Source organism: Armigeres subalbatus, chromosome 3 (assembly GCF_024139115.2).
Source record: "Armigeres subalbatus isolate Guangzhou_Male chromosome 3, GZ_Asu_2, whole genome shotgun sequence".
NCBI lineage: Eukaryota > Metazoa > Arthropoda > Insecta > Diptera > Culicidae > Armigeres > Armigeres subalbatus.
Window position 1 is genome coordinate 20648366 of NC_085141.1, and position 16811 is coordinate 20665176.

General features: G+C 42.3%; 3 protein-coding genes across 5 annotated transcripts; 1 reads left to right on the plus strand and 2 right to left on the minus strand.

The window, feature by feature from the left end:
* Window positions 1-5714: 5714 nt before the first annotated feature.
* Window positions 5715-7401, minus strand: LOC134226745 (probable asparagine--tRNA ligase, mitochondrial). The gene is made up of 2 exons (XM_062707710.1): window positions 7111-7401; window positions 5715-7050 (listed from the first exon to the last, which is right to left on the minus strand). Exons 1-2 carry the CDS (start codon window positions 7249-7251, stop codon window positions 5752-5754), a joined length of 1440 nt encoding a protein of 479 aa, XP_062563694.1. The 5' UTR covers window positions 7252-7401; the 3' UTR covers window positions 5715-5751.
* Window positions 7402-7512: 111 nt separating this feature from the next.
* Window positions 7513-8161, plus strand: LOC134226747 (large ribosomal subunit protein mL41). The gene has a single exon (XM_062707715.1). The coding sequence runs from the start codon at window positions 7626-7628 to the stop codon at window positions 8100-8102; it is 477 nt and encodes a 158-aa protein (XP_062563699.1). The 5' UTR covers window positions 7513-7625; the 3' UTR covers window positions 8103-8161.
* Window positions 8122-9809, minus strand: LOC134226746 (uncharacterized protein DDB_G0271670). Of its 3 annotated transcripts, none has more exons than XM_062707712.1 (3): window positions 9662-9809; window positions 8888-9601; window positions 8122-8226 (listed from the first exon to the last, which is right to left on the minus strand). In XM_062707712.1, the coding sequence occupies exons 2-3, from the start codon at window positions 9584-9586 to the stop codon at window positions 8155-8157; spliced, it is 771 nt and encodes a 256-aa protein (XP_062563696.1). In that variant the 5' UTR covers window positions 9587-9601; window positions 9662-9809; the 3' UTR covers window positions 8122-8154. The 3 variants fall into 3 exon arrangements, with proteins under 3 accessions (XP_062563696.1, XP_062563697.1, XP_062563698.1); XM_062707713.1 differs by having other exon boundaries at window positions 8888-9588; window positions 9662-9808; XM_062707714.1 differs by having other exon boundaries at window positions 8888-9607; window positions 9662-9805.
* Between the last annotated feature and the right edge of the window lie 7002 nt (window positions 9810-16811).

Here is a 16811-nt window from a genome sequence, read left to right on the forward strand (position 1 = left end):
GCTCCTCTGCTACCTTATCCAGCATCCAGTTGAACTGATCAATCGTCCAATGTGCCGGTGCGTAGCAGCTACATATATAGATTCCGTTAATTTTGGCGATCACAAAGCCTTCAGCTGCGCGATACACAATTTATTGGTAAGAGTATCTTCCTGCCGTACATATAGCTGCAATTCCTGCTTCATCCGCTACCCAATTATTGTTTCCTGGTGGGATCCGGTATGGATCAGATATGATTGCAACGTCGCATTTCGAGTCTCTCGCGGATTGCCACAGCAGTTGCTGCGCAGTATCACAGTGCACAGTGGTTCGCTCCAGAACAAAGATTGGCCAAAACCTCAAAATGTCCCTGAAAATAGATTTTATGTTTGTATTGTGGTTTTTTGATGGTCTTTATCACATACAGACTTAAAGATGGGTGTTGGAGCTCTACTTTGGGAATATATAGCCGTGTTTTTGGCATCCCTGGGGTAGTAAATATTTTCATTTTACTGCAATATTCGCCTTTTGAAACAGATCGTTTCGCGACAAAGACTATCTCACTTGCTATAAAACTAATTAGTACTATTCCATTTAATTCCACCACTTGATTGTTACTTTACAGAACCGTATTTCGACTTTAACAGTAAGGCCGTCTTCAGTGTCTCTCACTTGACTCAAGTGGTGGAATTAAATGGGATAGTACTAAGCGGTACTAACTCGTTTTATGACAAGTGAAGATATTCCACAAAAAAGCTATTAATAATTTTCTTATCAAAAGACTTATTTGCTGAATACTGTGCTAAGACAAGACAAAACAAATATTTTTATGATGAGCTAAGACAAAACAAATAATTTCATTCGGAACATCCTCAATTATGGAATATTTTTGACAAAATGTTGTATTTGAATTGAATCAATCAATTTGAATGACAAACGAACAACTTTTATTGCAACTGTATACTTACATTTGTATTCTTTATAATCTTGATTTTGTCTTTTGTCTGAGGTATCTGTCTTTTCTATAATTATGAGCACTAGCAGAATAACTATTTTTAGAAATATGAGACAGTTCAGCTTTTCAGTTCAAATCTCAGTACCAACATTCTCTTTAACTCAGTGCAAACATTCTCTATTGCTGCCAAGAAGAGTGTGTTACAGTTCAAACATTTAAACTTGAAACTCTTGATATGTAGAATCACTTTAATGGCAAAGTATTGAACAATGCCAATTTGCTAAAAAATATTAAGAATTTTCATTTCATTTTCTGCTTTAGCAAAGTTTTCAGCATGATTACGTAATTCGGATTATTAGACATAAACTAAATCCAGACAATAAAATTCATTTGAAAGAAATCTAAAATTCGTAGATACGCGGATGTCAGGAGAAAGTTTTGGAAGTAAGAAATTTTGTCTGTTGTATCTTCTAGCCGTTTGGGAAGAAAACTACTCAATAATTTCAATTACAGCAATAAAAATATTCAAATAAAAGTATACAAATGATTCCGCCATTGAATTATCGCTTTCATTACACATGTTTTAAATGTTATACAATTATATCAAACGTTTCAACTTCAATCAAATAATTAAAAAAGGCATTTTTAAGGTTCTTGTGAACAAAAAATGCGCATTTGTAAGGTTTTAGTTAGAAATAGACCAAAAATACTATGTACATTTCGAACTAAACCGTTAAAAAACAGCTTATCGCAACTTTTCGCAAAACAAAATAGTGATTAATAGAAAGCTATTGCTTTAAGCTTTGTAATGAGCATAGAATCATTGCGGGCACTCATCGGCGCCTATACTTTTGGAGAACTTCAATCTGAAAAATGTGAGTATTTTAATTAATTTTGTATTTAAAGTTAACTTAAGTTGAGTTCTGTCACCTATATTTGACATAGACATATTATTTAAGACCCTGACAATGCAGTCTTGAAATAATATTGAGGTTAGCGATGTAATTGAAGCCGTGCGATGCTGATCTAAACGCGTTGTCGAACAGCGTTTTCATTCGAATATCAACGTTCATGTTGAATTCAAAATGATGTATCAGAGTCAAAACTCAACAAAACTACTTCAAATTTTTAATTTGAATCACGAAAGTATTCTATAAAATGAGCAAAATATAATTCCGACTAAAACACGAATTTCAATTTTTGAGGATTTGCTGCTCTCGAACCATTGTGCAGTGGTTGATGTTAATTTGTAGAACCTTCACTGTAATTTACAGATCTGACATTTTGGTGGCTTTTCGCAACTTTGTGCCTTATGACCTTCTTCTCTGCATCTTCTAGAAAGTTCTGACCTATCAGGGCCCTTGCAGTTCCGTGCCAGGTGGCCAAACTATTGGCACCTGAAGCACACCTCTGATTGCTGAGAAAGGCTCAACGAACACACCGACCAACCGACTTTTACTCTGCCGATTCGCAGTGCTTTGTCAGCAGCATCTGCCGGAAGCTTTATAGCAGCGTGCCTGAATGACCCCTTCTTAGTCGGATTGTTATGTCAACATCGCCCAACTCGAGTTGCTCCTTCATTACGTTAGTTACCTCGTCTGCCGTGGTAATCTCGTCCAGGTCCACACATTGAAGGCTCGCTTCAGGCGTCATAGCTCTCACCTATGCCTTATCGCCCACCACATGCTCCGTTAGCTCCTTATATGATGAGCTCTTATTCTTGGAGTCCTTTTCCAGCTCCGCCGCGTGTGCACCTGATTCTCTGTACATCTGCGCCGAATTCTTTCAGTTCCGGAGCTGTCCTTATTGTTTGCAGGACATCCAAATACTCTTCCTCGCTAGTCTTCATACCCTTCTTCTTCACACTTCTCTTGGTGATTTTTTGACGCTCGGCGCTGGTGATTTTTTTGGCGACTCAAACATATTCTAGGCGAATTCAAAAAAAAATCGTTTGTTCAAGCATCAAACATAAATATGGTTATGAACAAACATATTGCATATATTGGAATAAAACAGACCCCATCTCGCGGTCCTTAGCCTCTTACCCAGCAACTCCTATCCCTACCTCCTCGTGGTGCTGGCCGGGATACGAGCAACCTTAGTGAAGATCGGGTAACCAACCCCGGTGGGAACTATGGCAGTATGCTGACAGGGAAGGGGGGCTTGCTCCTCTCCGTAGGTGCAAATCTTACTGAGCGTTTGTTCTCCATGTTAGGAGCGGCTCACAACAGCGTCTGTTCTCCATATAAGGGGCGGCTGAGCATCGTCCGAGTGCCAGCGAGGGACTCTAAGTGAAACTGTGCACCATGGTCCACCGGAAATAAGGAGGAATGGTCCTCCGGAAATTTAGGGGGTTTGGTGTCACAAGTTGGGGACAGCTTTCATAGTGATGGGCGGCGATATGCAAAGGTGCGTGATCGGGTGGTGGCCGATCAACGAGAGAATGTGCAGGTTGAGGATCAAGACCGGTTTTTCAACTTATGCAACGTCCATGGCCCACACTCCGGAAGCACTGATGATGACAAGGACGCATTCTATGCGCAGCTGGAACGTGAATACGACAGCTGCCCAACTCACGACGTCAAAATCAAAAATCAGGTTGGCCAAGAGGAAGAGTTTAGACCGACTATTGGGAAGTTCAGCGCTCACCGGCTGACGACCGAAAACGGCCTACGGCTAATTGATTTCGCCGCCTCCAACAATATGGCCATTTGCAGCACCAACATAGCCTTCAGTATCGGTACACCTGGAGATCACCACTGCAGACAGAACCACAAATCGACCACGTTCTGATTGATGAACGGCACTTCTCCGACATTATCGACGTCAGGACATATCGTGGCGCTAACATCAACTCTGACCATTATCTGGTGATGGTTAAACTGCGCCCAAAACTATCCGTCATCAACAATGTTCGGTACCGATAATCGCCGCGGTACGACCTAGAGCTATTGAAGCAATCTGATGTCGCCACTGCATACGCGCAGCATCTCGAGGCAGCGTTGCCGGAAGAGGTGAGCTCGATGAGGCCCCTCTCGAGGACTGCTGGAATACAGTCAAAGCAGCCATTAACGACGCAGCGAAAACAACGTCGACGAAGAGTGCAGACAGATTCTGGAGGAGAAGGACGTAGCGCGGGCGGTCGCACTGCAGCAAGGTACCCAGCAGAACGTGGAACGTTATAGACGGAAGCGGAGACAGCAGACCCGCGTTTTTCAGAAGAAACGCCGCCTGGAACCGGAGTACGGGGTGATAGAACAGCTGCGCCGTTCTCAAGAAACACGCAAGTTCTATCAGAAGCTCAACGCATCCCGCAAAGACTTCGTGCCGCGAGGCGAAATGTGCAGGGATAAGGATGGGAGCATCCTTTGTTTTTCTTCTTTATTAAAGAGGCTTTCAGCCCAGCGGGAGCATCCTGGCGGACGAACGTGTGGTGCTCGAAAGGTGTAAGCAGCACTACGAGGAACATTCAAATGGCGCTGAGAGTACAGGAAGTGAAAGTCAAGTCAGTTCAGCGGACGATGGAAGCCAACCAGCCCCCTCCTTGAGGGAAGTTAAGGATGCGATCCAACAGGTAAAGACCAATAAAGCAGCTGGTAAGGATGGTATCGGAGCTGAGCTCATCAAGATGGGCTCGGAGAAGCTGGCCACTTGCCTGCACAAACTGATAGTCAGAATCTGGGAAACTGAACAGCTACCAGAGGAGTGGAAGGAAGGGGTTATATACCCCAGCTACAAGAAAGGCGACAAGCTTGAGTGTGACAAGTTTCGAGCGATCACCATCTATAACGCCGCCTACAAACAAAGTGATATCCCAGATCATCTTCCGTTGTCTGTCACCATTAGTGAATGAGTTCGTTGGAAGTTATCAAGCCGGCTTCGTTGACGGCCGCTCGACAACGGACCAGATCTTTACTGTACGGCAAATCCTTCAAAAATGCCAGGTCCCAACGCACCATCCACAGACAAACAGACGTCTAACTCAACACATGTTCCATAGTTCACCTTTTTAACGATTGATTTAAATTTTTGTAGCTGGTCAATCGGCCACCGATGGCGCTTCCATCGGTTTCACTTGTGTTTGACGTTTGCTCACTACCGCCATCTGGTTGCCGCTTGGCCACACACAGTGATTTTAGCATTGGGCGACAAAGTTTCCGCAACAATGATTTTGATTGTATTTTGTTCCAAGTGAGACGTCTGTTTCTCTGTGTATCATCTATTCATTGATTTCAAGGCGGCATACGACAGTACAGACCGCGTAGAGCTATGGAAAATTATGGACTGGGAAGCTTACCAGACTGATCAAAGCAACGGTGGATGGTGTGCAAAACTGTGCACCAAATGTGTTATGTACAAGACGCTAATAGGCTTAAGCCGGAAGTGCACGGTGGGCAAGGCATGTTGCAAGAATGCCGGACAGCAACCCTGCAAAGATGGTGTTCGCTTCCGATCCGGCAGGTACGGGACGGTGTGGAGCGCAGCGAGCAGCGTGGGCAGACGAGGTGCAAAACGATTTGGCGACCGTGGGGCGCATTCGAGGATGGAGAGATGCGGCCTCGAACCGTGTAGGTATTGTGGCGTCGAATTGTTGATTCAGTGTTATCTGTTTAGATGTCGACTAAATAAATGAATATATTCGATAGATAAACGAATTTACGAAATTTGATTCAAATCGGTCTAAATCAACTGAAAGTGGTTCGGACACTTCGTATGGAATGACCCACATACATTAATTCGGTTCAACCTCGTCGGACGTTCGGATACTATTGAAACATACAGTTGCATAAAGCGAGCTATATTCGATGTCGGTTTTCACTTACATACCGCAATTATGTGCCCACCGCGGGAACGGTATCACATCTCTGATACTGTGCACATTTAAAATCCAGCAAAGATATCGCTCCAGTCCAAGTCCGAAACCAGCCGATGTTACGGATCCGAACTTGCGCAACTCCAAGTACCACCGCAACGCTACTGGATCCGGAAGTTTTGCCTCCAGTTTGTGATAATCATCCTCTCGCACGCTTCCGCCTACCAGCTCTCCTACGTGCGGTACCAACAAATCCAACGCATCTACAAATCCGGCATCGGTGAGATTTTCGCGCATATAAAACGACTTGATGGCTTTTGGCCAGTTTATCACAAACACCGGACCCTGATAATGACTCACAAGAAACAATTCCTGTTCCTTATTTATGCCTTCATCAGGTCGAACGGCCGATTTGAGCTTGGATCTATTTTCCTCCAAAACATGAATGGCTTCCCGAAAAGTAATTCTTGGCCATGGCTTATTTAACCAGGAAAAGCTTTCGTCAAGTGAACTCTCGGTGTTCAGCTTTCTCACGACAGTGAGATCATCCGCCGCCGCGTCCAAAATGGATTTGGTAACATATTTCAGAATCGATTCGATTCGTTCAGCAAGTTCATCCAAAGAATCCATAAATGCTTCCTCAAGCTCCAGCATGTAAAATTCGCTTAAATGAATGGGCGATTTGGAATTCTCCGCTCGGAATGTGGGACCGAAGGTGTACACTTTGCCCAAGCCATGGCTCATCGCTTCCAAGTGAAGTTGGCCGGAAACGGTCAGATAGGCCGGTTGATCAAAATACGCATGATCGGGAGGGGTGTCCTTTTTGGCCATATTTTTTAGCAGTTCCAAATTGGCCGGTCGTACCAGGAAAGCCTCACCCGCCCCTTCACAATCGTTCGATGTAATAACAGGCGTGTGGATCTGGATGAATCCTTCCCGATCGAGGTAATTGTTAAAGCATTTCATTACGTGGTGTCGTACACGTAGGGTCGATGCAAAGGAAGACGTCTGGGGCCTCAGATGAAGATGGTTACGAACGTAGTCAGGAGAGTAGGTTTTTTTGGGGTAGAAAGGATATCCCTCCGAGAGAGGGCAATCGCCAAGTTCTTGAAAGTGATCAACTTTGAGTTCAAGTTGATTCCGGGGCGTTAATCCTAGCCTGCCAGCAGCGCTTATTGACGATCCATAGGCAGCTTGTTTCAGCTGAGTTTTACTAACCACCAATTGCAGATTCTTGCTACAGGAACCATCGTTCATTTCCAAAAATACATGCTCCTTAAGTTTTCGCACTGATTTGATCCATCCCTGTTGAAAAGTTTGTCATTAAACCAAATTTATAAAATAGTAATAGTAAATGTTACCTACTTTAACGTTTATCTGGTCTCCTTCTTGATGTTTCCCATTCGTTAAATCCTTAACACTTGATACACAAAAAATACTGCGAAACCGTATAGCATTACATAATTTACGATTAAACAATGATTTTCTCAAAGAGTAGTTCAACATATTGATGGCTTGTTTATATTTAATGTCTATAAACAGTTCCTAATTATTAATATTACTATACTATAATATACTAATTCATAAAAAAATAGTTTCAATCTAAAAACATTTAGACTGCATTGTTATTGTGTTTCACACGTTTCACAGCTGTTCGAGCACGGAGAAAAAAATGGTAGGAAAGAAACAAACAAAACTGCAGATCCCGAATAAAAAAAATATAGGAAGTGTCGGTAAAACGAGAAATCCCTGCGGATGGTCGAAGTCGACATCAGTCATTTTGTTACGTCATCTGTCAAACATCGCGGAAGCGCGAGCCATTTGTGCTACGAAAATAAAACATTATAAATATTTCAAAAATCATTTCATAGCAGCATAAAATGTCGAACATTATCAAACGAGGGATCAGTACAACAGCTACCGTAACAGGTAAGCACAACTTCCGGAAGTTCCTACTGTACAACAAACGGGGCCCGCGTATTTTCAAGCAACTTCGAGCCGCTAATCCGGACCAGTATCCGGACATGCCGATCGATAAACGAGGGGTGCGAGACACAGGAGTGACCCGTGAAGGAAAGTATTATGAAATTGCGGAAAAAATCCCCGAGTTGATTGTGCCCAATTTGGAAGGCTGCAAGTTTAAACCGTACGTTTCCTACCGGGCACCGAATGTTATCCAGTCGGAGTTCACGAGTCAAGACCTCTTCAATGCCATTTATGCCCAGAAGGTAATAGACGATTTCAAATCTGGCAATTTAAACGAAGATGGAACTTCGAAGGAACCATCCGAGGCGGAACAACTGACCCCCGATGAGGCCTGGGTAAAAGCGAGAAAGACGGGATCAGATATATTTTGAAGTGAATTGTAAGAAGTAGTTTAGGATAAGCTTATTACATGTTTATTCAAATTCAAGAATTTTGTCTCATGAATAGTAATTTCCGAATCCATCTGGTCATGCGTTCGTCGTCGTTTCCAAAGTACTGAAAATAGAAATAAGACGAAAAAAAACTATGTTCATTATATGTGCTTTCAAAATTTTGATCGGCAATTTGATGACATTGTGTACTCTTGTATGAATAAGAGAAGAACCAGCCATTGGCAGAACACTCCATAATAAAGATAATGATAATAATTGAATAACTTGTTATTCAATTCGTAGCCTGGCGAGTCCATCAGCCTACGGAATTATAACATTATTAAAAAGCCGAGTAGACAACCTTGCATTTCAGTTTGAAATAAGGCACAGGTTTTTGAAGAGAAAGGAGGTGTAAGATTGTGTGACAGTACATATACTAGTTCGTAACCATAAACGTAAACCATAAACGAAGGGGGAGGAGAGTCAAGAAATCTAAAAAAATAGTGGACGTCATATATGAATCGCCTCTAACTAAGTATCTGCAAAGTTATAAGTAGCAATTCCTACAAACTCCTCATCAATTTTCATCCGTACTCTTGTTTACGGACGACCGATACTTTTGAACGAATCCGATTCGAGCAAATCATTCCGTCATTAGGTTTTGTTGCTGTAAAAAAGAATACGAATTCTCGTTTACGCTTGCTAAATCAAATGCGGAATTCATTCGAACGAATCGGATTTGTTCGAAAATATTCAGTTCAAGGTTAACAATAATAAAATCTTACATTGGGATGAAACAGTGGATCCTCAGCTTGCTCCTCTTCCGCTTTAGGCACTTTGATCGTTTGTGCAGCCAGATCGATAACAATGTTTCCACCAGCCTGATGAATAGTCGTTTTTTTCGTCGACACAAAAGCCTTAGGAACAAATTCATCAGCGTTTAATTTTTCCAAAACATCTACATTGTTGTCCGGCACAGTTTCAAATTTTTCTTCCATCGATTTGAACACAAATTCCTTCTGATTTTCTTGTTCCGTCGATTTTTTCGGAGTGGAAGAATTCGATCTACTGGAAGAACTGGAACTTCCAGAACTACTTGCGCTGCTGCTACTGCTGCTGCTGGACGAACTGCTGGAGTCATCTCGTTTCTTAGAATATTTTTCTCTCGAGCTAGAACGTTTCCGCTGGCGTTCCCGTTCTTTCGATCGGCTACGTCGGCGGTAGTCTCCACCACTGGAGGATTTTTTGTGATGGCGATGATCACGGTGATTGTGTCTTTGACTGGTGTGATGGCTTCCACTTCGCGAGGAAGATGTTACGGACGTTGTCGAACGAGATGTTGATGAGCGCATATCATCGTTTCGCCGGTATCTATCGTAGTCGCTGCGACTAGAGTATTTATCCCTGTCGCGCGATATCGATCGAGACCGTCGACGAGAATGTTTCCGAGACCGAGATGATGATCGTGAGTATGATCGCGGCATATCTGTAAGTAAACACTGAACCTTTTTATTCATATATAAAGTTAGTGTGTGAAAAACGTGCAACGCAAATTTTACCTTTTAAAATAATACTTCAAAGAGAATTAAGTTTTTGAAATTTGTGAACAGCGAACTCAGCCGACACGATTGATTGACACAAGCATCAACACTGAAGCTGAAGATTTGTCGACAAAAATAAATTTTTCGTCTTGTTCACTTTGCCGCCTTTACCGCTAGCTTTTGTGCCGAAAGTTGGAAATTGTAACACTGTACACGCTTACCTTACATAACCCGATGATCGGTTAATTTATAGCCAGATTTCTAGAGTGCTTCGAGAATATGTCGTATATGCCCGTATAAAGCTGGGAGCTGCGGATAGAGTCAAAACGATTGTCAAAAAATCTCCAAAGCAAGCTGTCAAAAAGTATCCATCGCATCGAGAGAGTTTTTGAGCATTCTGAGCGCAGCCGAGAGAGTACACTGCCAAAAATATCTATATAAGATATATGTGTCGCCGTTATAAATTTTTGCAATAGCTCCACCTTAATATAATTAATAGAAATGAAACACGTCTGGTTCATAGCTAATACTGAAAGCAACTGAAGGTTTTTTTATTCGATCTATAGTATTACTAATTCATGGCTTACTATTCTAACATCCCCCTCTTAAACATGAATTTGAATAACTCCTAGGGCTTCAATAGCTTCCAAAAACTTCCGTCCTGTGATCGGTTTTGTAAAGACGTCCGCTTTTTGTTGATTAGATTCTACGTGTTGCAGTAGAACAGTTTTCATCTCAACTTGTTCCCTCACAAAGTGATGTCGCAAGTCGATGTGCTTACTGCGGGGAATATCCTATTTCTTTTCTGCCAAGAAAATCGCACTGCGGTTGTCACAGCTTATTTTCACTGGTAGTTGAACACCAAACAACTCGTTCCGGAAACCCCGCCACCACAATGCTTCTTGTGTTGCAGCGGATGTAGCCATATATTCTGCTTCAGTGGTCGATAGCGCAACGGTTTGTTGCTTACGACAGCTCCATGATATCGATCCACCAGCTAGCTGAAAAACGTAGCCAGTAATAGAACGCCTTGAATCAGGGTCGTTACCCCAATCAGCATCACTAAATCCTTCGAACGCTCCATCTCGTCTCGTATAAACAAGTTTCATCAACTTTGTTCCTTTCAGGTAACGTAAGATCCTCTTGGCCGCCGTCCAGTGCGCTTCTCCGGGATCATTGCTAAAGCTGCTTACGGAGTTCACGGCATACGCAATATCAGGCCGAGTACATTGCGCCACGAATTGAAGGCCTCCTACCAACTCTCGAAACGGTACAGATGCCATTCGCTGCTTATCGCTATCATTTTCCGGACACATTTTCTTCGTCAATCGCTGGTTTGCATCGAATGGTGTTGATACCGTATTGCAATCGACCATGTTGAAACGCTCCAATAATTCTTCGATGTATCGCTGTTGGTCCAACATGATCGCGTCATTGACACGGGTGATTCGCATACCCAAAACATATTCTGCTTCTCCAAGATCCTTCATGTTAAACTTCGACATAAGCTGTTCTCTAACATGTTCTACCCATTTTGGTACATTGGAAAATATCAAAAAATCATCAACGTAGACGGCAATGATTATGACGTTATCACCATCGACTTTGAAGTATACACATGGATCAAAATTGGAACGCTTCAGACCAATTTTCTTCAATTCCGAATCCAGTTTCCCATTCCATACTCGGCTGGCCTGCTTCAGACCGTATAGTGCCTTCCGCAAACGACACACTTTCCTTGGATACTTCTCGTCCACAAACCCTTCGGGCTGCTCCATGTATATTTCCTCATCCGTTAAATTGCCTTGAAGGAAGGCACTGACTGCATCCAGCTGATGAATGCTGAGGTTCATTTGGGCAGCTAACGCTATCAGGTAACGGAGACTGGCATATCTCACCACCGGGGAATATGTCTCATTGTAGTCGATACCTTGCACCTGCGAAAAGCCCTTGATGACTAATCGAGCTTTATAACGCTGCACGGATCGGTCAGCATTTGTCTTCATTTTGAAGACCCACTTGCACTTTAGCGCCTTTCGCCCTTGTGGAAGATTGGTCAGTTCCCATGTGTTGTTATTCTTCAGAGATTCGTACTCCTCTGCCATTGCTTCCTGCCATTGCTCTCGATTGCTGCATTTTATAGCTTCGACGTATGATTGTGGCTCAACGATTACCTGTGGACGCGTAATACTTTGAGGGAGAATACTGCAAGTCATGTCAAAGTCAATATACTTGCCTGGATGTATGCGCTCCCTCGCGCTGCGCCTGACCACACTTGGTGGATCCTCTTGTTGCGGAGGGAGCGCAGGAGATGACAATGTAATAATTGTTTCATTTGCACTGCTATAGTCCGTTTCAACAATGCTGCCTTCAATGCTTGATTCGTCTTCGCTGATAAGCTCATTGTCAGTGTTCCGATCTGATGGGTTACACACTATTTCTTCTCCGCCTTGATCAAGATTAACTGGATCATTGCATTCAAACTGCATCCATCTGATGTTAGCCCCATCGCTTGATTCAGCTTGAACTGGAATCTCTGCTGCCTCTGATAAGAAGATGACATCTCGACTAACGATAACTTTCTTCGTCCGCGGAACGTAGACTCGTAAACCCTTTGCCTGAACTGCATATCCGACAAAGATTCCCGGTTCAGATTTTGAATCCCATTTCTGCCGTCTGACTTTCGGAATATAGCACATAACTTTCGCGCCAAAAACTCGCAGTCCTGAAAGGTCTGGTTTCTTGCCGCTGAATTTTTCTTCTGGAGTCACAGTTAGCCCTTTTGTCGGCGAACGGTTGATCAAATGAACCGACGTTGCTACGCTTTTCCAACGCAGCATCAAACAGCAAGCATCGTGCTTTTTCCACCACTGTTCGATTCATCCGCTCAGCCAGGCCATTTTGTTCTGGATTATAGGGTACCGTTGTTTCATGGTGTATTCCGGAATTGCACAAGAAACGTTCCATGTCCTTGTTCACGTATTCCAGACCATTATCCGTTCGAAGCCGCTTGATTCGCTTCCCAGTTTGATTCTCAGCATAGACTTTAAAATTCTTGAAACAGTCCAAAACTTGCTTCTTCGATTTGAGAAAATAGATGAACACCTTTCTGCTGGCGTCGTCTATAAACGTTAAAAAATATCTACTTTCGCCTATCGATGCATTCTCCATGGGTCCGCATAAATCTGAATGTATCAGTTCCAGAACTTCGCTTGCCCTTGTGCCTTTGTTCTTGAATGGTTGACGATGATGTTTTCCTTTTAGGCAAATGGTACACGGGGGAATAATCTCATCACGGAAACGAATACCATCAGCCATACCACGCAGTTGTTGAAGACTTTGATGACTTAAATGGCCCATCCGTCGGTGCCACAACACCATATCATCTGTTTCCTTCGCTGCACATGTGACTTGTTCGTTAACCATGCATAGCTTGTATAGACCATCTGCCTGTCTTCCAACAGCGACCAGCTCATTGGTTTTGATCGCACTTCACATGCATTCTTCGTGAATATTACTCGATATCCATTGCTGCAAATTTTACTCACGGACAGCAGGTTGAGCGCCAGGTCCGGAATGCACAGGACATTGTTCATTGTCAAATTGCTCGGATTACCTGCCACATTAGCCGCAAGCTTCACTGTTCCAGTTGCAATCACCGGAGATTCTGAATTGTTTGCCACGTTGATATGCTTCGAAACTGTAGTAACTCCTTCTAACATCATTTTATCGCGACACATGTGGGACGTTGCTCCTGAGTCGAAAATCCACGCATTGCTTGCACCCGCGTGATTATCACGTACACTGAATGCTGCTTGCTTGCATGTTTTCTTCTCCTTCCTGTCACTCGCTTCTCGCTTCTGACACTCCGATGCGTAGTGTCCCAACCGCCTGCATTTGAAACATTTCACTGATGCTTTCTCCTTGGATTTGGACTTGTTTGGTTGACTGAAAAATGCCCCGTCACAGGAACTGGATTTGACCACACTACTCATCTTCACGTCTTGGAGGATTTTAGCTTTAACAGCATCTGCAGTTATCCGGGTCCCCGACGCCTCCAGGCCCATTATCATGGGTTCGTACATCTCTGGTAGACCCATTAGAAGAAGACTCGCCAACCACGTGTCGTCAACCTTGAACCCAACTTCAGAGAGCTTATGGCTTGTGGACATCATTTGGCTTACATACTCCTCCACGGAACTGCACTCTGCTAGCCGTATGCTGGTTAGTGTCCGCAGTAAGCCAATTCGACGGGTCATTCCATCATCTTGAAAAGCATTTTTCAAATTTGTCCACGCCACCTTTGCAGTTTCTGCGCTCTGCACCAGACTGTAATTTACTGGCTCAATACTGAGGCAGATGGTCGCAAGTGCTCGAAGCGAAACTGCATCTGCAGGATCTTCCGCTTCCCGAGTTACGGCGTCCCATGTTCCTTCACGTATAAGGAGCATCTTTGTTGCAAAGGCCCACGAGCTGTAATTTTCTCTCCCTCGAAGCCGTTCCGTTGCTGGTAAAGAAATCCCGCTTCCGCCTGGAACATTTCCGACTCCATTTCTTGATGAGACGACGCCTTCACCGCCAACTCCATTCGAATTTCGATTTCTTGGCATTTTTCCGCTTCAGACACTTCACAAACTATACAGACTTGAAAAAAAAAAATGTGCTTCTGTTTATCCGTTGCTATGGGCAACGTGACTGGGCCTCATAACCTAATAGAAATGAAACACGTCTGGTTCATAGCTAATACTGAAAGCAACTGAAGGTTTTTTTATTCGATCTATAGTATTACTAATTCATGGCTTACTATTCTAACAATAATCGATATAGAACCACACATAAATTAAATAATTCTCGCTTAACTTTTCAAAAGGACCTAAGTAACATTTTTTTCATGATTTAATTTAAGTACTGCAATCAAAAGCTTTCATGTTTTTCTGTTGATTGCACTATTCAAATAAATTCATGAAAAAAATGTTACTTAGGTCCTTTTGAAAAGTTAAGCGAGAATTGCTAATTCGAGACCACACATAAAGTTTATTTGGATATATATTTTATAAGTAGTTCGCGTGGAGAATGGTTATGTGTGCGCTGATATACATCATAAGTTAAATCTATGGATTTTTGCCAATCCAGCTTTCCACGTTCGGTAATGGCGGCTTGTCGGTGTGTAAAAATCAATCGGTCGCTGTACTGTTTGACACTAACTGGAGGAAAACTCACTGTCGAAAAGGCCTTTTTTCCCTTCCCCTCACCCAGGAACGCCAGTGGGCTTTCCTCCAGCTAGTGTCAAACAGTACAGTGACCAATTGATTTTTATACACCGATAAGCCGCCATTACCGAGCGTGGAAAGCTGGATAAATATGTGTGGATTTTTAGTAGTGTACACGTGTAAATCCACTCATACTAATTATAGTTCATTTCTAACAAAACTCAATTATTTGGTCTCATTTCAAACCTATCAAGAAGTTTTAATAAGTGAACAGCATGATATAATTTTACGATCGGCACAATAATTTATGCAATTCAGTAAATCGACGAAATCTCTGAAATTAATTTTTACAGGATAAACATAATGATAATTCAATGTGAGAAAATCGTAGCGTGTACATTGAACACTGAGAGGAAATTTGTGGGTGTCAAGCAAAATATCTTGAAAATAAGAATCGAACGAGTCCGCAGCTCCCAGGTATAAAGTACCATAGGCTCAATATAGTGTAAACTTTTGAATAGTGTATAGTAAAGCATAGTAAAGCATGTTAGTGATATTGACTGCTTGTCAGTTTTTATACCGAAGTTGGATTTTTTCCAGATACAGGCAACTTTCCCGAGACGGAAACGAGCCAGCCGAGGAGCCAAGTCTCCTTAGGCTGTGAACCATTCCACCGATTCGTTTAACTTTTAGTTAAAATTTGACAGTTCGATGGTTATTTCGCCGTGGTTAAAAATAACCCTGCTCCGGAGCATGGTTAGATTTGACAGTTCGATAGTTAAACTTTGTTCACGAGAAAATTGGCGCCAAATCCATTTCGTTCCGAATAACTATCAATCTGTCAAAACTCAAATGGGTCGGCTTCGGAGTAAAATTTTAACCACGATGGGAAAATAACCATCGAAGTGTCAAATTTTAACTAAAAGTTAAACGAATCGGTGGAATGGTTCACAGCCTTAATGAAGAAAAAAAAACTCTCTCTCTCTCTCTCGAATTAAATCAGTAAATGCAAACACAAATATATCGAGTGTTAGCACGCTTAAGTATAATACTGTTTATTTTAACATAAATATCATACCACTCACATATTTTTCTTGAATTTTCACTAAAGATTAAGCACACGTTTCATGAATGTTATCGATCGAGTTGAAAGACTAGGAAATGAGGAAGTTCTTTCCATTTTTACATCAAATTTATATTTGGAAGGATGCGCATTGTAGCTCTTCATTGCATGCAAATGGCGTCTCGCTTAAAGGGGAGATAACCAGAGATTCAGAAAATAACCAACTGGTTCTTTAAATTCAAACACACATCACGTCTCGCACAACCAGCAACTGCCTCAATTAGGTGCGAACATGCTTCATGGGTAATCTTGGTGGCGCCTCGCTTCCCTCGATAATATATCGGGAGATTTATAAATTCACTAAAATAGAATAATAGTTATTTATTAATGATTGATGGTTTTAGGCAATAAATTAATTGCTTCTAATCGCAATTTTTATATATTTATGCGACTATTTATGTGTACTTACATTAAATATTTCAAATTCAATTATTTTGCCTTTTCTTCAGACACGTGTGATGTAGAAAAACTAAGTTCAATTTTTGACAGATGAGCTTTACCGAAATTCGTCTGATTTCAAGTTTACCGATCGCGTATGCAAATTGTATTACCGACAGTGGCGTAGCCAGGGGGGTGGTTTTGGGCATAAACCCGCCCCCCCCCCCCCAGAGACAACATTTTTAGAAGAAAATTTTTTTTTTTCGAAAAAAAAATGTTCCCAAAACCCCCCCCCCCAGACCAATTTTCTGGCTACGCCACTGATTACCGAGGTATTGCAATCAGTGTGAAGTACCGATTCACGTCGAGATTTCAACGAGATTTCAGTAAGAATAAAGTTTGCCGACTCAGTTCGTTATTATAATTTACCGAAATGAAATCTAGATGAACATTTCAA